The 21,275-nt window shown below is 47.8% G+C and overlaps 1 protein-coding gene across 3 annotated transcripts in view; it reads right to left on the bottom strand.

Moving 5' to 3' along the window:
- The window catches only part of ROPN1L (rhophilin associated tail protein 1 like), a 208,719-nt gene that overhangs the window by 19,325 nt on the left and 168,119 nt on the right, over positions 1-21,275 (bottom strand). For 2 of the 3 annotated variants that reach the window (XM_033934263.1, XM_033934261.1), the window contains exon 6: positions 11,373-11,686. In XM_033934263.1, coding sequence (XP_033790154.1) covers positions 11,599-11,686 — 88 coding nt within the window. In that variant the 3' untranslated portion in view covers positions 11,373-11,598. Of the gene's footprint in view, positions 1-11,372; positions 11,687-21,275 lie in introns of those variants that run through there. The other variant, XM_033934262.1, reaches the window with a different exon arrangement.

Genomic DNA, 21,275 nt, shown 5'->3' with positions numbered 1-21,275 from the left:
GCTGCTTGGCGAGATTTACCGCTTTCCCTGATGGGGAGGGTGCACCTCTTTCGGATGGTCCTATTTCCTAAATGGCTCTACGTTCTACAGACGCTTCCGTTGTACCTTTTGCAAAGGGATATTCGGACTTTTTACTCTTTGCTCTCACGGTTTTGTTGGGGGGGACGGAAGCCTAAACTGCGATGGCGTTTGCTGGTGGGCTCGTGGGACCTGGGTGGCTTTGGGGTGCCGAATATTATGTTTTACAACTGGGCTTGTCTATTGCGGCATATTAGCGATTGGGCTTTGGGTACCACACTGTATACTGACATCTCCTTCGAGCGTGATTACTTTTATCCGGCTCATCTCTTGTCGCTTCTTCACGCTCGGTTGGTGGAGGTGCCTGTTTCTGGTAGGCGTAGTGTCTTGTTTCGGCCTCTTTGGGAGGTGTGGCGGCGGGTACTTCCTTTGTGGAATCAGGATCCCCGGGTTAGTGTGCTGTTGCCCTTGGTTGGTAACCTTTCCTTCCCGCCGGGGTTGGCGCCTTCGGTTTTTGGCAGATGGCGGGCTAGGGGCAGTGAGTTCCTTTTTCAGGTCTTGCGGGACGATGGGGAGCTGAAGTCCTGTGTTGATTTACAGTGCAGTGGTCTTCCCCCCCTTGGTCTTGTTTATGCACATTGTCAGTTGCAGCACTATGTACGCTCGCTTCCTCGAGCTTCCCTCTCTTTGTCCTTTGGGTTGCAGTTTCGAGCTTTTTTGGAAGGGGGGGAGGATCCGGAACCTCAGATCTCAGTTTCCTTTTTCCACCGGCGGCTTGCAGCCTTGGGGCCGCCTCACAACTTTTCCTCTGTTTTGGAGGCTTGGCGGAGGGACTTGGGGAGGGAGCTTGGGGCGGACTGGTTGCTCCGCGCTCTCCGCCGGGTACCAGTTTTGGTCTATAATGCGGAGCTGCGTGAGTGCCATTTCAGAACCCTGTTGCGGGCCTATACCTCCCAGAGCCGGGCCTTCTATATGGGCTGTGTGGATACCCAGTATTGTCTCACCTGTCTCACTGAAGTGAATTCTTATTTTCATGGCTTTTGGAGCTGTGAGAGCATTCAGGGTTTTTGGGGGACTCTGGCCTCTTTTCTTAAGGGTCTTCTTCAGGTTCCTCTCTCTATTTCTGTTTTTCCTATGCTGTTTGCTCACTTCCCTGCATTCTCTGGTTTGTCTTCTGCTGAAAAATTGTTTTTGAGTAAATGTTATATTTTGGGGAAGAAGTGTATTTTGAACCATTGGCTGGCCGATGTTCCTCCCTCCTTTTGGTACTGGAGGAACAAGCTCCATGAGCTGATGGGTTGGGAGGCCAGGCTGGCTTGTTCCTCTCGTCGTAAGAGCAGAGACTTTATTCATACTTGGGCTCCTTACTTGGACAGTTTGCCGCCAAGGAGTCGTAGTCGTATCGTGAACGGATTGCAATTGTATTCTGCTCCACCTGTCTGACCTGGGATTCCTTTTTGTTGGGGTAGGGGGGTGGGTGGTTTGGGGGAGGGGGCAACTGTTCTGTTTGGGGGGTATTGGGGTCTCTTTGTTCCCTGAGAGGGCATCAGAGTCCAGCCCTCTTGGGGGGGGGGGGGTTTCTCCCTCCCTTGTCTGTTATTGGAAAAGTTACAATCCTTATCTGTATTCTGTGGTTGTGCATTGTTGTTCTTTTTGCCAATAAAAAAGATTTCGTAATAATAAAATAAAAAAATAATTGAAAATATTTAAAGTATTTATAAGACCGATGACGATTATAGTGCTTGTATGTATAAAGTTTGATTCATCCGTTGGCCCGAAGTCGCTTGCTGAATTGTTGAATCTCTGTACTTTGTTTTCCTTTGTTACACCTGGTCTACTTGATCTTTGTATAATTTTCTCTAGATGAGATGTACTTGGAAGGAGGACCCTGGGAGGGGGGGGTTATTTATTTTGGGGTGGGTTGTGTTGGGATAGGGGGGGCTTTCTTATCTGTAGGGACGGGTTTTGTTATCCAAAATGCTGAGCTTGCTTGTAATTGCTTGGTTTCTTGTTTGCTGGTTTTGTTGAGCTCAATAAAATATATTTGAAATAAAGTTTGATTCATACAAGCTGCACCGCTGAGGTCTTTGAATGATAGATCTTAAGACTTTTTTGTTTTGGTTGATACAAGGCATCAGCCATATATACCACTCCTGAGATTATAAAATCAAAGTCACAAAGCACCACAGTGTAAAGATCATGGTGCAGCTTGAAATTGCATGCCCGAGCCACAAAGAAGAGGCTGACACTGTCTGAACACCAGCAGCCTCCAAATCAAACAAACACCTAAGGACAAAATCAACACTGGGGAGAGAAGTGTGTGTGGTGACCTGAGCCATTGAGGAATCCACCTTTGAGAAGCAAAGTGCTTGTTAAAGGAAGAGAAGCGGCTTGTGGCCTCTGATCACTCATGAGGGAACATTCTGCAGTGACAAGTAGCTCAGATTGCAGTTTTAATGCCTGTTGAAATTCAGAGATCAAATCCACAATAAACGCATGCTTTTAAAATCTGCGAACAGTGGGATCCTCCCCCAAATCAGTGGCTCCGCAGTGAACTGGATCCTGAAGATCCGCCAGATCTGCCACAGCTAAGGCCACTGTGGCATCCTCCTGCAAAAGCAGAGGTATGGAAAGCGAAGCTAGCGTAACTGCAGGTACTACCAGCATACCTGCTGGCACCCCCAAGGGGCACCAAGAGAAAAGACACTGGTCCACAGTCGCAGGGGTCTCTGTGAACAGCACGGAAGCTGGCAGAAGGGAGACAGGCAGAGACTTTTTTCCCCAATTATGCCTGATAAAGCATATCAACAAAATCCGGGGAAACCCCCTCCTCCAGGGTGGAAGCTGACCCCTGCGCTCCAGTTGGGGACTTTTTGGAAGATTTATCAGGTTTTATCCCCAAGACATAAGAACATAAGAAACGCCCTCACCGGATCAGACCGAGGTCCATCTAGTCCGGCGATCCGCACACGCGGTGGCCCATTTAGGTACTCCTTTTTGGAGACCCGGATTTACCGTATCCCTCAATATGATATGCAAGAAGGTGTGCATCCAACTTGCGTTTGAATCCCAATAATAATAAGTTAAAGTGAAACACTGAGGTTTATTTAAGATTTGATATACCGCTCCTGCATTTTACTGACCTAAGCGGTTTACAAAGTATCAAACTAAAATGAAATTAGGTACTCGAGAAAAACTACCCTATCTGTCCCGAAGGCTCACAATCTAGCTAAAGTACCTGATAAACTAAAAATATGTAATAACAAACATATAATACATTTCTAAGATCAAAAATCAAAGAATAGAAAATAGAAATAATGAAAGAAGATAAAAAATTAAAAATAAAATAAAACAAATTTAAGAGATAGAAAAGTCTCTGAAGCAGCCTGCTTATCTTTCGCCATAGCATTGCCTGTGCACTCCCCAGGGCCCCCAATGCTATTTTTGCGGGAGTCAGGACAGAAGGCACTAGAAAACCCTTCTTGGAGATTAAAGGCATCGAATCTGGGCAAGCCTCACACCCCTCATGGGCCATAGTGCACATGGAACATGGCTACACATCCAACAGCCATCCACCACAAATGAGGCATTAATCCCTGGGGAGGTCACTTATGTGGTTTTCTTTCAAAGCTGGCAAGTATTAAAAAAAAAAAAAAATCTTAAAATCAAATCTGGAAAAATCCAAGATGGCAGGAAAACCAGAGAGAACCCTCAAAAACAGTGGTTTAAAGATTTTAGGGGACAACCACCTAAAAACCCCTTTTAAAGATCCCCCCCCCCCCATTTTTGATTCAAGCTGTAATCTTGTACTCACAGAAACATGTGCTGACAGGAAAAACACTGCAGAGAGAGCTGAAACAGCTTATAGGGAGATTCTCTGCCTCAACTTGCTGGAAAGCTGAACTTTGAATCTTCTGACTGCCCCACTGGCCTGACGTCCATAAGGCTGGTCACCTCTGCCATCCTTGGACATGCTGCATAGCATACCTAGAGGAGGAACGCAGTCTGGCCCCAATCTTGGATGCGTCTCAACAGAACCACACAGCCTGTGCTTGACCCACTAGTGGACAAACCTGGGGTGAGCTAGCTCCCAAGGGAATGGTCCCCTGAGCCCTGATCTGACATGCAGGCTGTCCAGAGGGCTTAATGACAAGCAGGGAACCCTCCAAAAGGAGACTTTTCCCAAAGGTCTGCGATCTCCCACAGTTGGAGCTGTCACCGCAGGAAAGCTTTGTAGCACGAGGGCAAAAACCACAAATGCAAAGACTGAAATTACACAAAATAAAACATGAGGAGAAAAGACAAGCTCCTACAGCCTGGCTTGTAGGAAGAAGAACTGATGAGGTAAGAGGGGGAGGGTGTTTAAGCCTCTGAAGTTTGAGGCTTCCTACAAAGTCCTGGTGGGTGGGTGGAAGGAAATAACTCACTGGTCCCGGAATAAAGTGGGATTGTACAAGAACAATAGATGCTAATTTTAGAATAAGACTCAACCTATAAATGCAAACAACCCCCCTCCCCCATTTTGCTTGCTTTTCTCTCGATTCCCTCTTAGTTCTCTTCTTCCACACCTCACAACCAGACACACACACATTCATTCAGATAAACCACATGCTCTCTTTGCTCTGGGAAAGCCACATGTTTCCCTATACACACAGAAGCAGCTCTAAATCAAACTGTATACTCTATATTTTGTGACAGTTCAGACTTTACAGTCAGCCGACACACAGGAAAGCAGTGAAACAGTGCTTCCACGCCAAAAGAATAAGCAACCATACATTAGAAAGCAGTTCAAGCCACTCAGAGCTGCCTATCCCTAAGGTCACCATACGTCCGGTTTTCAACGGGACAGTCCCGTTATGGGTCCGACCGTCCAGTTGTCCCGACCCACTGCTTCGGGACGCTGAAATGTCCCGTTTTCAGGGACAGCGTCCCGAAGCTGTGCGAGGGGACAAGGAACCGGTGATCGCTTCCCCTCCTGTGCTAAAGCCTGCCTCTCTCCTTCCCTCCCTACAGTGCCGAAATGGTCAGGGGGGGCCCACCAGGTCTGGAATCACCCTCCCTATTCTCAGGGCCGGCATTAGGGCAAGGGGGCCCCACGATCCAGGCAGCTCACTTAGCTGCCATCAGCCCTGACTTCGGCTGCACCGGTAATGCTAAACTGGACGGTAAAAGCAAAGAGAGACGCCGCGGGACTTTTCCACTTGCCTGCATCGCTTGAAGTTCTGCCGCTCTCGATCCCGCCCCTCAAAAACAGGAAGTCACTTCGGAGGGGGGTGGGATCGAGAGCGGCAGAGCTTCGAACGATGCAGGCAAGTGGAAAAGTCCCGCAGCATCTCTCTTTGGCTTACCCTCCAGTTTAGCATTACCGGCGCAGCCGAAGGCAGGGTTGATGGCAACTAAGAATCGCCTCCAGTTTCGCAGCAGAACTGGAACATTCGCCTCTAAATTAAGCTAAGGGCTGATTCCCTGAGGGAAAAGAGGGGAAGTACTGGAATGGGATGTGGGAAGATGGTGGGTTGGCTGGCTCAGGAAAGGGGAGAAAGCTGCTAAATCAGATAAGGAAGAGAAAAAGGAACACAGGAAGATGCTGGACATGAAGGTTGTAGGGTGAAGGAAAAAACCCAGACATGACGAGTAGGAAGGCAGGTGGGAGATGCTGGACATGGGGCATGCTGACACAAAAGGAGAGAAGGAAAAGGGAGAGGAACGAGAGATGCCAAGTCCATGGGAGGGAGGGAAAGGAAAGGAGATACCAGACCATAGAGGGGAGGGAGAGATGCCAGGGCATGGGGGAGAGAGAGGAAACAAATGCCACACCAGATGAAAAGGAGGGAGATAGAGGGAAGGAGATAGAGACATCAGACCATTGGGTGGAGTGGGAAGGAAGGAAGGAAAGGAGAAGAGAGATTCCAGAGCATAGGGAGACAGAAAAATGGAGAGGGGGAAGCTGAAATGAATCATGTACAAAAGAGACAGTTTATGGAAGGAGCATAGAAAGAGGGAAGATACCATATGGAAGAGAGAGAGGGCAGACACTGGATAGAGAGGGCAGAGAATGGAAGGGGGCGAGACAGAGGGTGAACAGTAGATGGAAGGGGTAGAGAAAGGGGGACAGACACTGAATGGAAGTGTGGAAGAGAGGAGGGACAGACGCTGTATGGAAGTGTGGGGGAGAGGAGGGACAGACACTGAATGGAAGTGTGGGGTGAGGGGGGCAGACTGAATGGAAGTGGAGGAGGGGGCAGCAGATGCTGGAAGGAAGTGGGGAGGAGAAAGAAAAAAGGGCACATGCTGGATTGAGGGAAGAGGATAGAGTTAGATACTGGAAGGGGTGAGGGAAAGAGGTGGCAAGCTATAGGTAGACACAATGAAAGAGGGAAATTGAGGACTGAATAGTAAGAAAGAATTTAGACAGAGGCAGAAAATAAATTGAGAAGGAAGAACAGGTGGAAGGGTGCGGAGAGAGAGATGCCTGAGCAGAGGGAAAGGGGAGGAGACAGATACCATACCTGGGAGGAAGAAAAGAGGAAGGAGACGCATACCAGATCTGAGAGGAGAAAAGGAGGAGAGAGATAAGCTAAAATCTGCTGGGAGGGAGGAAGGAAGGTGAGAAAGAGGCAGAGAAAGGGGGGGGGTTGTAAACAGATTAGAAAGACTAGAGACAGAAAGGCCTGGACCACAGGGGAAAGACAGGAAGCAGATGCAGGACTATGGGAAGTTCAGACAGAGGGGGAGAGACCCTGGGGAAGAACAGGGAGATTTAAGATCATAACAGAGGAGGGAGATCTGGAACAAAGGTACAAATGAGAACTGACACTGGATCTGGGGAGGGCAAGAGGAAAAAGAGAGAGAGACCTGGACCCAAAGGGGATGGGGCTGGATTGTGAAAGAGATGTTGGATGCGAAAGAAAGATTGGATGCATAGTCAGAAGGAAGTGCAACCAGAGACTAGAGAGCTGCATGGGAACGGGGATGACGGGAATCCCGCGGGACCCGCGGGTTCCCCCTTCGGGTCACGGGGATCCCATGGGGACACCCCCTAGGGTCGCGGGGATCCCGTGGGGACGCCCCCTAGGGTTGCGGGGATCGTGGGGACGCTCTGAGGGTCGCAGGGTTCCTGCGGGGCTGGATGTATTTAGCCGTGAGGCTCGTCTCCCTACCTGCCCTGCCGCACACAGCTGAACGGAAATCTTCCTGATGTCAGCGCTGACGTCGGAGGGAGGACTTAAGCAAAGCCATCCCTCCCTCCGACGTCAGCGCTGACATCGTGAAGACTTCCGTTCGGCTGTGTGCTGCGGCAGGGCAGGCAGGGAAAAGGCAGTGGTACATGGCGGAGGGCGGTACGCCCCGGGTGCAGTACAGCCAGCCAGGTCCCCCGACCAACCAACAACAGGCCCGGTCTGTCAAACCTCCCTGCTCTGTAGCCGCAAATTTAAATTACTTTCTTACAGCAGCTTCAATACTCCAGCTGCTGTAAGAAGGTAATTTAGATTCGCGGCTACAGGGCAGGGAGGTTTGTTGGACCGGGCCTGTTCTGTTGTCAGTCGGGCAGGTAAGCGCCACAAAGGTAAGGGGCAGGGAGGGAGAAAGGGAGGAAAGGTGGGGTGGAGAGGAAAAGGCGCTTAAGGTAAAACTGAGGGGGGAGAAGGACGCTGAAAGCACTGGGGAAGACAAAGGGGTGGAAAAGGACGCTGAAAGCACATGGGGAAGACAAAGGGGTGGAGAAGGACGCTGAAAGCACATGGGGAAGACAAAGGGGTGGAGAAGGACGCTGAAAGCACATGGGGAAGACAAAGGGGTGGAGAAGGACGCTGAAAGCACATGTGGAAGACGGGGGGGGGGGAGAAAGATGCTGGAAAGACATGGGGAAGACAGAGGGGGAGAAGGACGCTGAAAGGACATGGGGAAGATGGGGGGAAGGATGCTGAAAGGACATGGGGAAGACTGGGGGAGGACGCTGAAAGGACATGGGGAAGACAGAGGGGGGGAGAAGAACACTGAAAGCACATGGGGAAGACAGAGGGGGGAGAAGGACGCTGACAGGACATGGGGAAGATGGGGGGAAGAAGGATGCTGAAAGGAAATGGGGAAGAGAGAGTGGGGAGAAGACGCTGCCAGGGAAGAAGACAGAGATGCCAGACTATGGGGGGAGCGGAGGGAAGAAGATGGGTGCCAGACCAATTTGGAAGGGGGGAGAAAGGGAGACACAGTAACAGAGCAAATGGAAGACGCAGAGAGAAGAGAGACAGTGGATGGAAGGAATTGAATGAGAACATGAGGAAAGCAGAAACCAGGCAACAAAGGTAGGAAAAAAAAAATCTATTTCTTTTTTTTTTTTTTTGCTTTAGGATAAAGTATATATTAGTTGTGTTGATAAAAATTTATAAACATTAGAGGCTCTGGTAGAAACCCGTTTACAAAGTATGTATTCTTCCCAATTAATATTTCCAAATTAATAAAGTCTTTTTGCTTATTTGTAAATGGGTTTCTACCAGAGCCTTTAATTCAGTAGCATAATTAAATGAAATAACTATTTTTGTAGTTTATAGGGACGGGTGGGGACGGAGGGGATTCCTCGCAGGGATGGGTGGGGACGGAGGGATTCCTCGCAGGGACGGGTGGGACTTTGGCGGGGATGGGTGGGATTTCTGTCCCCGCGCAACTCTCTACCAGAGACTCATGAAATCACCAGACATCAAAGGTAGGAAAAATGATTTTATTTTAAATTTAGTGATCAAAATGTGTCCATTTTGAGAATTTATATCTGCTGTCTATATTTTGCTCTATATTTGTCTATTTTTCTATAGTTATTGAGGTGACATTACATATTTTAAAGTCATCTGCCTTGACATCTTTGAAAAAAATCTGAAACTCGTAAATGATAATTAACATTTTCTCTGCGTACAGTGTGCTTTGTGTTTTTTTTTTTAATTTTATGTTTACCATTATGAATTAATAAGATGTGTGTACATGAAAAATGAATGGAAGAAATTGGGGGTGGGGTTAGGGCGGGATTGGGGGCGGGTCTGAATAAATGGTCACGTTACCTATCTCCAGTCTGAACCTAGGCAGAGTCCTGTTAGGAGGAGGAATATCCCATGAGTGACCATCGGGAGAGCCAGGGGGAGCTGAAGCCTGCTTCTATCTCAGCTAGGTTTGGGTATGGCCCTACCAAACTTAAGCCTATCTTGCAGAAGCTAAGCAGAGCAGTGCAGGAGCAGTGGCTGAAAAGAGCTCGCCAGGTCAAGCAGCGATCACAAGAAGACGACCAAATGGAATGGCAGGGTCCTGAAGAACCCCAGACTCCGGAGCTACGCTTAGGAGGTGAAAGCATGGAAATTGCTGAGCCAGAGCCGGATCCTACTCTTTCAGAGGAAATGAAAATAAACCTCTGCATGGTTGGTAAGTAACCATTTTGGGGGGGTTTCCTTCTCTTTTGTATTTATGCTTGGTGAAACCTTTTACTGTTACAACTAGCTGATAGCAATGAACTGCTGGAACTGTTTCTTTTGGGGTTTTTTTCCTGTTACCAAAAAACCCTGCAGTATTTTGGCATTGCTAGGGAGTATATGAAGTTGGGGTGTGTGTGCTGTGAAATCCGGGTGGGATATTCTTTTGTGGGATACTTTTTCTGTAGAAAAAGTTATTAAAAGCAACACAGCAACTTGAGGCCCCGCAATTAGCTCCATGGAGCAAACACCTGCCAATGCTGGTGAGAGGCAGGCATATAAACTGTTAATCTGACTAACCTTGATGAAAGTTTGACACTGATATTGCACACAAGGGCCTGGTGAAGATGACTTGGTTAGGACTACTGAAGTCCGGGTACCTTGCTGGGCTGTGGTCTTTTTGCGCCAGTCCTAAGCACGGTTATAGTGTTTGGTTTTTCTTTTGAGAATTGTTTTGTTTTGCTGATAATTTGTTTTCTGGGCCTTCTTGGGGAGTAAAAGAAGCCCAGAAAGAGCTGAACTCTGTGGGACTTACCAAAGCTTGGCTGAATGGTTAGAAGCCAGGGTTGTTGTTTTTTTGTGCGTTTTTCTGCTTAATGATATAAACTTACCTGAGAGTCTGAGCTTGTCACCCTTGGAAAAGGTGATATAATAAACCTGAACTTATCCTTTGGAAAGCCAGAACTGTTTGGGAGGTTTTTTTGCTGTTTAAGTTTGCAATGAACCTGACTTGTATAGTTTTGGCATACTCACCCTGAAGGGCAATTCTCCCTTTTGAGTGCCGTGCTTATGTCGGCATAGTCACCCGCCATGGCACTACGGCTACCCTAGCGAAGGCCAGGTGGTGACAATTTGTATTATTAAGCATATTCCTATAAAATATATTTTTTATGCAACCTCCTAGCTATTGTTGTCATTAATTCAACTTCCCACTGCTCCTCTGAGGCCTGAACTCAGGGCCTCTCAGCACACCCACAAAAGACTAGCCAAATACACACTTTAAACACGAAAGATTACATTTGGAAACTCATCTTACATTTGGGAGCTCATTGATCTCTACAGTATATCTGACAGCATTTAAGTACCTACATGATATAAATGCACATGAGGCGAGTCTCTTTCATTTGAAAAGGAAGCTCCAGAATGAGAGGGCATAGGATTAAGTTAAGAGGTGAAAGGCTCAGAAGTAACCTAAGTAAATACTTTTTTACAGAAAGGGTGGTAAATGTGTGGAACAGTCTCCCAATGGGCGTGGTGGAGACAGAGAATGTATCTGAATTCAAGAAGGCATGGGATTGGCACGTGGGATCTCTTAGACAGAGGAAAAGATAATGGTTAATGCAGATAGGCAGACTAGATTGGGCCATTTGGCCTTTATCTGTCATCATATTTCTATGTTTCTGTTACCTGGATGTTGATTTGATTGATAGGTGCAATCAACACGTATTCGAGTCCTAGCAACTTGATGAACATCATCAAATTTTCGTGGCAGAATACAGAAGTAGATTGCCAGGCTTTTTCTTCTGTGCAGTATAAATTTGATGTTGTTGCTGTTGTCGTTATCAAATGCAATCCTCCACCTCCAACACTGCATCATTAGTCTAACATCTCCACTGAAACCTGTTGCCTTGGAAGGCCCTGCTGGTAGTGAAACTACCGACGCATAGCTTTCAGCTTCTCAGATGCGCACAAGCCCCAGTGGCATGACAAGCCCATGTACTGTGACTGTATCCTGGTGTGCAGCACTTATCCAGAAAAGTGTTTTTGAAGATTAACCCACCTTTTTAAAATAAACTGGTTTCTAGTATATATTCAGTTAAATTATAATTCAGTAATATTTATTCTTTTAAATAGAATTCAGCAATATTTTTAAAAATCGATAATGTTTATTTTAAAAAGGTCCTTGTAAAATATACACATCAAATTTGTTCATCAGGAGAAAAATAACTATAAAAATATGCTCCAACAGAAAGATGCAAACTGTAACAAATTTATTTTAATAAAGTATCAAGTTGTATGTAATTAACACTGCAATGTACATGGATTACCCATTTTAAACATTTAATTTTTTTTCTATAAAATATATGGATTATACCTTAACAAAGATGGTCTCTCTGAGTTGCTGATGCTGTTATATAGTACTGTCACTTTTTTCTATTACTTCCTTTTTGTAACTGAAGAAATCTAACACTCTAATCATCCCATCATTTCTTAGATTCCTGTGTAACATAAAAAAATATATTTTTAAATCATTATTCTCTAAAATGAAAAAGCACAGGTACTTACCATAACAGTTGTTATCCAAGGACAGCAGGCAGCTATTCTCACATATGGGTGATGTCATTCACGGAGCCCGGATGCGGACAGCCGTGCAAGCAGACTTGCTTGTAGAAACTCAGAAGTTTTGAGTCTGCCGCATCGCGCATGCGTGAGTGCCTTCCCGCCCAGCATATGGTAAGTCTCCTCAGTTCAGATAGCTAGCAGAGAAGCCAACCAGGGGAGGTGGGAGGGTTGTGAGAATATCTGCCTGCTGTCCCTGGATAACAACTGTTACGGTAAGTAACTGTGCTTTATCCCAGGACAAGCAGGCAGCCTATTCTCACATATGAGTGACCTCCAAGCTAACCAGAATGGGATGGTGGGAGTGCTGGCAACTTAGGAGAATAAATTTTGTAATACTCTCTGGCCAAAATGGCCATCCCGTCTGGAGAAAACATCCAGACAATAATGAGAGATGAAAGTATGAACTGAGGACCAGGTGGCAGCTTTGCAAATTTCCTCAATAGGAGTGGATCTGAGGAAAGCTACTGAAGCCTCCATTGCTCTGACTTTGTGGGCTGTGACGTGACTCTGTAGATGCAGTCCCGCCTGGGCATAGCAGAAAGAGATACAAGGAGCCATCCAGTTGGAGATGGTTCGCTTAGAAATCGGATGTCCCAACTTGTTCGCATTGAAGGAGACAAAATAATTGAGGAACAGATCTGTGTGGTTTGGTGCGTTCTAAGTAGAAAGCCAAAGCACATTTAAAGTCCAGATTATGAAACGCTGCTTCTCCAGGATGAGAATGAGGCCTTGGAAAAAACACTGGAAGTATAATATATTGGTTGAGATGAAATTCTGAAACCACTTTAGCTAAGAATTTAGGATGAGTACGGAGGATCACCTTGTCATGATGGAACACAGTGAAAGGAGGATCAGCAACTAAAGCTTGCAGCTTACTGACTCTTCGAGCAGATGTGAAGGCAATAAGAAACACTACTTTCCAAGTAAGATATTTCAGATGAGCCGTAGACATTGGTTCAAATGGAGGCTTCATCAATTGAACAAGAACAACATTGTGATCCCAAACCACTGGAGGCAGTTTGCAAGGAGGTTTGACGTTGAAAAGTCCTTTCATAAATTTGGAAACCACCGGATGAGAGGGGTTTTCCCTTTAATAGGCTGATTGGTAAGCAGCGATTGCACCGAGATGGACTCAGATAGATGTAGACCAGAGGTAGATAAGTGCAAAAGATAATCCAGAACAGAAGATAAGGAGGAATCTTGAGGCTCCTTGTCATGAGAGATGCACCAAATAGAAAATCTAGTCCATTTTTGTGGTAGCATTGTCTAGTGGCAGGCTTTCTAGAAGCCTCTGAAATGTCTCATACAGATTGAGAAAACTGAAGAGGAGTTATGTTGAAAGGTACCAAGCTGTCAGGTGTAGAGACTGCAGGTTGGGATGAACTAGAGATCCTTGACTCTGTGTAAGCAGAGACGGAAAAACTGGTGGAAGGCATGGTTCCCTGCTGCTGAGTTGAAGTAGAAGGGAGTACCAAGGTTGTCTCGTCCACCGAGGAGCTATCAGAATCATGGTGGCATGATCATTTTGAGCTTGACAAGAGTCATGAGAATGAGAGGGAATGGAGGGAATGCATACAGGAAAAGATTCGTCCATTCCAGTAGAAAAGCATCTGCCTCGAGGTAATGAGGAGAATATATCCTGGAGCAGAACTGAGGCAGTTTTTGGTTGTGGGGAGATGCAAAGAGATCCATCTGAGGAGTTCCCCACTGAGAAAAAATGTGATGAAGAAGCAAGGAACTGAGTGTCCATTCGTGAGGACGACTCAATTTGTCTGCCAAACAATTTTTCTCCCCTTGAATGTAGACAGCTTTCAGGAAGGTGTTGTGAAGGATTGCACAATCCCAAACCTTCAGAGCTTCTTGGCAAAGAGGGAGAGATCCCGTTCCTCCCTGCTTGTTGACATAGTACATGGTGACTTGGTTGTCCGTCCGAATGAGGACTACCTGGTCGTGAAGAAGATGTTAAAAAGCTTTGAGAGCATTGGAGATCGCTCTGAGTTCCAACAGATTGATATGACACTGACGATCCGTGCTGGACCAATGGCCTTGAGTACGGAGACCGTCGAGGTGAGCCCCCCAAGCGTAGGTCGAGGAATCTGTGGTGAGGACCTTCTGATGAGGGGGTGTCTGAAACAGTAAACCTCTGGAGAGATTGGAAGAGAGCATCCACCAGCGGAGAGACTGTCTCAACGAAGGAGTGACTGTAATGTGTCGAGAGAGTGATTCGCAAGCCTGCATCCACTGAGATGCCAGGGTCCACTGAGGAATTCTAAGGTGAAGTCTGGCAAAACATAGAAACATAGAAACATAGAAACATAGAAAGATGACGGCAGATAAGGGCCATAGCCCATCAAGTCTGCCCACACTATTTACCCACCCTCTTAAATCTACTGACCCCCTAAAGAATAATTGTAATTATAATGTCACTCTACTGACCCGCTCATTCAGTCCTAGTGACCCTATCCCTTGGCATGACCTCGTAGGGATCCCACATAGGTATCCCATTTGTTCTTGAAGTCTGAGATGCTGCGTGCCTCGACCACCTGCACTGGAAGCTCGTTCCAATGCTCAATCACTCTCTCCGTGAAGAAGTATTTCCTGGTGTCTCCACGGAACTTCCCTCCCCTGAGCTTGAGCGGATGTCCTCTTGTGGTCGAGGGTCCCCTGAGAAGAAAGATATCATCTTCCACCTCTACCCGTCCCGTGATGTACTTAAATGTCTCAATCATGTCTCCCCTCTCCCTACGCTCCTCGAGAGTGTAGAGCTGCAATTTGCTCAGTCTTTCTTCGTACGGGAGACCCTTTAGCCCCAAGACCATCCTGGTGGCCATCCGCTGAACCGATTCAACTCTGAGCACATCCTTACGGTAATGTGGCCTCCAGAATTGAACACAGTATTCCAGATGTGGTCTCACCATGGCTCTGTACAGTGGCATCATGACTTCAGGTTTCCTGTTGACGAAGCTTCTCTTGATACAGCCTATCATTTGCCGTGCTTTAGATGAAGCCTTCTCCACTTGAGTGGATGCTTTCATGTCAGCACTGATGATTACTCCTAAGTCTCGTTCTGCCGTAGTCTTGGCTAAAGTTTCTCCATTCAGGGTGTAAGTTCTGCAAGGATTTCCGTTGCCGAGATGCATGACCTTACATTTCTTGGCATTGAAGCCCAGCTGCCAGATCAAGGACCAACTTTCTAAAGTACGCAGGTCGTGCTCCATAGCATCCTGAAGATTATAGCCGTTTACTACATTGCATAGTTTGGCGTCATCAGCGAATAAGGTTACCTTGCCTTGGAGCCCTTGAGTCAGATCCCTAATGAATATGTTGAAGAGGAGTGGGCCCAGGACCGAACCCTGTGGCACTCCGCTGGTCACCTCTGACATTTTAGAAAGGGTACCGTTGACCACCACCCTCTGAAGTCTGCCACTAAGGCAATCTTTAACCCATGCAGTTAGAGTCTCTCCTAATCCCATAGATTTCATCTTATTCAGCAGCCTGCGGTGTGGGACGCTGTCAAACGCTTTGCTGAAGTCCAGGTACACGACGTCCAGGGACTCTCCTGAGTCCAGTCTTCTTGTTACCCAGTCAAAGAAGCTTATTAGATTGGACTGGCATGACCTACCCTTGGTGAATCCATGTTGGCTGGGATCCCGGAGATTTCCCTCGTTCAGGATCGTATCTAATTTATACTTAATTAGTGTTTCCATGAGTTTGCACACTATAGAGGTGAGGCTTACCGGTCTATAGTTCGCAGCTTCAGCCTTGCAACCCTTTTTATGTAGAGGAACGACGTTGGCTGTTTTCCAGTCCAACTGAACTTTCCCCGTACTTAGTGAGAGATTGAAGAGCACCGCCAACGGTTCTGCCAGGACATCTCTCAATTCTCTGAGCACTCTTGGGTGTAAATTGTCCGGTCCCATGGCCTTGTTTACCTTTAGCCTTGCCAGTTCGTTGTAGACGTCCCCAGGAGTGAACTCAAAGTTCTGAAACGGGTCATCCACGTCTTGTATTATCATCAACTGTGGTCCGTGTCCTGGTGCTTCGCAGGTGAAGACTGAGCAGAAATATTCATTTAGTAGTTCTGCTTTTTCTGAATCCGCCACCGCGTAGTTTCCGTCCGGTTGTCTAAGGCGTACTATACCATCTGTGTTCCTTTTCCTATCGCTGATATACCTAAAGAAGGATTTGTCCCCTTTTTTAATGTTTTTTGCCAGAGTTTCTTCCACTCGACGTTTGGCCTCCCTAACTGCTGTTTTGACCGCTGCCGATCTGGTCTTATATTCTACTTTAGTTTCTCTTCTCTGGGTGCGTTTGTAGGAAAGAAATGCTTTTTTCTTCTCCTTAATGAGGAGTGAGATCTCTTCAGTGAACCATTGGGGTTTGTTGTTTCTTTGCCGTTTATCTACTGATTTTATGTAGCGATTAGTTGCTTCGTGTATGGATGATTTCAGGTACGACCACATAGTTTCCACATTGCCGGTCTCTGCTTGGTCCTGTAACGTCTGATGAACGTGATCTCCCATACGTGCGAAGTCGGCACCCCGAAAGTTGAGCACCTTTGTTTTTGAAATTGATTTAGGGGATCCTTTCCCAATGTTGAACCATACCATGTTATGGTCGCTGGAGGCTAGCGTATCTCCTACTGAGACCTCTGAGATGCTTTCCCCGTTTGTGAGTACCAGGTCTAGGATCGTCTGGGCCCTAGTGGGCTCCGTTACCATCTGTCTGAGATGTACTCCTTTTATGGAGTTCAGAAGCCTCCTGCTGCTGCTGGTTGCTGCTGAAAATGTGTTCCAGTCTGCGTCAGGCATGTTGAAGTCCCCTAGCAGCACAGTGTCACCCCGTAGAGTTATATTCTCTATGTCTTCAATTAATTCTGCATCCATGTTTTCCGGTTGTCTTGGAGGTCTGTATACCACATCAAGATACAGGCATTTTTTACTACCTCGTGCCAGATTAACCCAGAGGGACTCCCCGGTATACTTGACATCAGTGATCCTGGTAGTTTTGATGTCTTCCTTAATGTATAGTGCTACCCCTCCACCTAACCTGCCCTCTCTGTCCTGACGAAGTAGATTGTACCCCGGTATAGCCATATCCCACCCATGTGCGTCAGTGAACCAAGTCTCGGATATTGCCACCACGTCTAGGTTGGCATCCCTTATTTCAGTTTCTAGTTCTAGAATTTTATTGCCTAAACTGTGTGCATTAACATACATGGCCCTCCACACTTTGTGTTTGCTGAGTCCCTGTAAGGCTATTCCTGACCGAGTCTGTGTGGCTCCAAGAGAACTGTTTGCATATTGGGTCCTTACCTCGGAATTTGAGTGTCGACTCGTCCCATCAGTATAGTTCCTTTCCACCCCAGTATATGAGTAGGTCCCCTCCCCCAACTTACCTAGTTTAAAGCCCTGCGAAGTAGGCGGGCTAGTCGGTGTCCGAAGATGTTCTTACCTCTGCTGGTTAAATGGAGTCCGTCTGGTCCCTGTAGTCCTTGCAGCGCTTCTCTATGATCCAGGAATCCGAAGTTCATATCTCGACACCATCCTCGTAGCCATTCGTTCGTTCTCAGGATGCATTCATCTCTGGCTCTTCCCTTGCCTCTAACTGGTAGGATTGACGAGAAGACTACCTGCGCACTCGTCTGCTTCAGCCTCTCACCCAAGGCTCCGAAGTCTCTGGCGATGGTTTCTGGGGTGTTCCTGGCAGTGTCATTCGTACCTATATGGATAAGAAGCATAGGAAAATGGTCATGAGGTGTAAGTAATTTCCCTAGGCTGGTGGTGATGTCCCGTATTTTGGCACCAGGCAGACAGCAAACCTCTCTTGATTGTGCATCCGGTCTGCAGATTGGTCCCTCGGTGCCCCTCAGCATGGAGTCCCCGATGACTATAACTCTGCGCTTCTTCCGTTGTGGAGGAGGAGGAAGTCGGTCAGCAGATGGGGTTGCGTGTTGGGCCTGTTCTTCGAGTTCTTCGTGCTGGGCCTGCTCCTGTACCTTGTCGGCAGCTTCTTCCTGAAGAATCTGGAATCTATTCTTCAGGACGAGATGAGGGGTTGATGTAGGGTCGGCCTGTTGGGGAGAAAAAGAAGAGGATGAAGAGATTGAAAAAAGGAGGGGGGATCTTCTATGTTTACCTGTGGATGAGGTCACCAACTGCCAGGTGTCATTGCCGCCAGCCATTTCCTGTAACCCAAATGTTGGCTTAAAAACTGATGATTTGGGTGTCTCAAGAATGGACTTGTCGTTGGTCTGCTCTGTAATTTGGGACAACTCCTGAACGACTCCGTCGATGTAGGCTTCATCCTCTCGGATGCTTCTCAGGCGAACCACCTCCTCCCTGAGGCTCCGTAGTTCTTGCATGAGGGCTCCATCCAGCTGAGCAGCCTCCTCTGTCTGCGTGGAGACTGTAGTGTAGTGTCGGGGGATGGATTCGGTCTGCACGGAGACCTCTGTCCACCGCCCTGAGTCCTCCTCCCTTCGTTCGCCGTCCGTGATCTCCTCCAGGGTCCCCATGGTGACTGGAATGCTGGATGTGGTTGTACCCTTGGCGCTTCTAGTCCTCCCTGCCATCTTCAAGTTGTGAATTAGGTCAGCCTGTCAGTAAATTAGAAAGAGAAGGGAGAGTTAGAAAAATCCTGCTGAGAGCTAGTGCGAGATTATGAAAGATTTAGGTGTCTGAGAGAATAAGAAGTTAAGAGCTGAGGGTATCTGAAAGGGGTTAGCTGAGTGTGAGTTAGCTTGGCGTGCAGCTAGCTGAAAGAATAGAGAGAGAAGAGAAGAATGGGAACAGAAGAAAAGGTATATTTTTTTTTTTTTTTAGTTAGAAGTTTAGAATTCGCTGCTGGGCTGCCTGTGCTCCTTCTAAGGCTCCTTCACAAAGGCGCTCTCGCTAAGGCGAGCGCCTTTGCCGCTCGCCTTCGCCGCACGCCGAACGGCCGCGAGCCGTTGGCACCCCCCTCTTAAGGGGGAGTCCGGCGCTGGTGTCGCGGCTGGTGACGCGGGTAGGCGGAGCTAACTCTCGCCGCTACCCGCTCCTCACCGCCGCACCTCTCCTGTCCCGGCTCCCTGCTTCCAAGCCGCTGCTTCAGCCACGCGGCTGCTGTGTCTGCCTTCGCGCCGGCTCCCTTCTCTTAAGGGGGAGTCCGGCGCTGGTGTCGCGGCTGGTGACGCGGGTGGGCGGAGCTAACTCTCGCCGCTACCCGCTCCTCACCGCCGCACCTCTCCTGTCCCGGCTCCCTGCTTCCAAGCCGCTGCTTCAGCCACGCGGCTGCTGTGTCTGCCTTCGCGCCGACTCCCTTCTCTTAAGGGGGAGTCCGGCGCTGGTGTCGCGGCTGGTGACGCGGGTGGGCGGAGCTAACTCTCGCCGCTACCCGCTCCTCACCGCCGCACCTCTCCTGTCCCGGCTCCCTGCTTCCAAGCCGCTGCTTCAGCCACGCGGCTGCTGTGTCTGCCTTCGCGCCGGCTCCCTTCTCTTAAGGGGGAGTCCGGCGCTGGTGTCGCGGCTGGTGACGCGGGTGGGCGGAGCTAACTCTCGCCGCTACCCGCTCCTCACCGCCGCACCTCTCCTGTCCCGGCTCCCTGCTTCCAAGCCGCTGCTTCAGCCACTTGAACTGTTGAGGCCATGTGACCTGGTAGTATCATCATGTGTCTCGCTGAGAGTGAAGAGCGGGAAGACACTTTGTGACAGAGCTGAAGAAGAGCATCCAGACATTGTTGAGGAAGGAATGCTCTGAGTTGGATAGTGTCCAGAACAGTCCCGATGAACTGTAGATTATGAGTGGGCTGAAGTTGGGATTTGAGAAAGTTGATTTTGAATCCCAAGCTTTGTAGGAACCACGTAGATCAGTTGGATCGCTACAATAACCCCCTGAGATGTTGAATCTTTGATGAGCCAGTCGTCTAGGTAGGGAAACACCTGAAGACCATGGTTTCTTAGAGCTGCTGCTACCACCACTGGGCACTTGGTAAACACTCTGGGAGATGATGCCAGGCCGAAGGGTAGCACTCTGTATTGATAATGCAGACTCCCCACCCAAAATCTGAGGCATTGACGGAAGGCTGGGTGAATGGGAATGTGAGTGTAAGCCTCCTTGAGATCTAGAGAACTTAACCAATCGTTCTGATCTAGAAGGGGATAGAGGGATGCCAGGGACAGCATGCAAAACTTTTCTTTGACTAAAAATTTGTTGAGAGCCCTGAGATCCAGAATGGGTCACAGATCGCCCGTCTTCTTCGGAACTAGGAAATAACGGGAGTAAAAACCCCTGCTCTGCTGTTCCAGAGGAACTTCCTAGATGGCATGGAGATGAAGCAGAGCTTGAGCTTGCTGAAGAAGAAGGGCGGTCTGGGATGGACTGGAAGGATACTCTCTTGGAGGAAGCTCTGGTGAAACCTGAGTGAAATGAAGAGAGTATCCTTCCCTGATTATTGACATCACCCAGAGGTTGGATGTAATGGTCTCCCATTGATGGTAAAAATAATGGAGACAACCTCCTATGGGGGGAAGGGCGACAGAGGCAGAACGATGGAGGTTATGCTCTGTTTGAGACAGTCAAAAAGGCTGTGGAGCCTTAGGCCCAGCAGAAGGCTGAAATTTCTGTTGCTTCTGCTGCTGTTGTTTCTTGGGAGGTGCTCGAGTGTAAGGAGCCACCCTTGGAGGATAACACCTCTGGAAGCATAGAAGAGATTGAGAAGTTTTTGCAGTAGCTGGCTTTGGCTTTGGTCTGACAATTGAAGCAAAAGATTTCTCATGTTCAGACAACTTCTTGGTGGCGGCCTCTATGGATTCATGAAAGAGGTCATTGCCCTCACAGGGAATATTAGCCAGACGGTCATGAAGATTGGGGTTCATATCAATGGTGCGAAGCCAGGCCAGACTGCGCATAGCTACTGAAAAAGCAGTGACCCTGGAAGAAAGTTCAAAGGCATCATAAGATGACTGGAGAAGATGTAACCAGAGTTGCGCCAAGGTAGCAGTGAGCTCTAGAAACTCCACATGTCTATGTTGATCCAGGTTTTTCATAAAACCTGGAAGATGATCAATCAGGAACTTAAAATAAGTAGTGAAGATAAGATTATAGTTGAGGACTCTGGAGGCCATCATGGAATTCCGATAAAGGCGACGGCCAAACTTGTCCATGGTCTTACCCTCTCTTCCAGGAGGTACTGTGGCATAGACTCTGGAAGGATGGGGCTTCTTCAATGAGGATTCCACAAGGAGGGATTGATGAGATAATTGTGAATTCTCAAAACCCTTGCAATGTAGAGTTCTATACCTCGATTCTAATTTGCCTGGAACAGCAGGTATAGCATAAGGAGTCTCCAGATTTCGTTTGAAACAGAAGCCTATTAAGAGGAAGCTTGAGTGACTCTGCAGGAGGTTGAAGCAGAGTATTTAGAACCAGTGTTCAATTTAATATACAGGTCATCAGCCATTTGACAAAGAAAGGAAGAAAAGGACA

Source organism: Geotrypetes seraphini, chromosome 2 (assembly GCF_902459505.1).
Source record: "Geotrypetes seraphini chromosome 2, aGeoSer1.1, whole genome shotgun sequence".
In the NCBI taxonomy this organism is placed as follows: Eukaryota; Metazoa; Chordata; class Amphibia; order Gymnophiona; family Dermophiidae; genus Geotrypetes; species Geotrypetes seraphini.
This window is presented reverse-complemented; position numbering and strand designations above follow the sequence as displayed.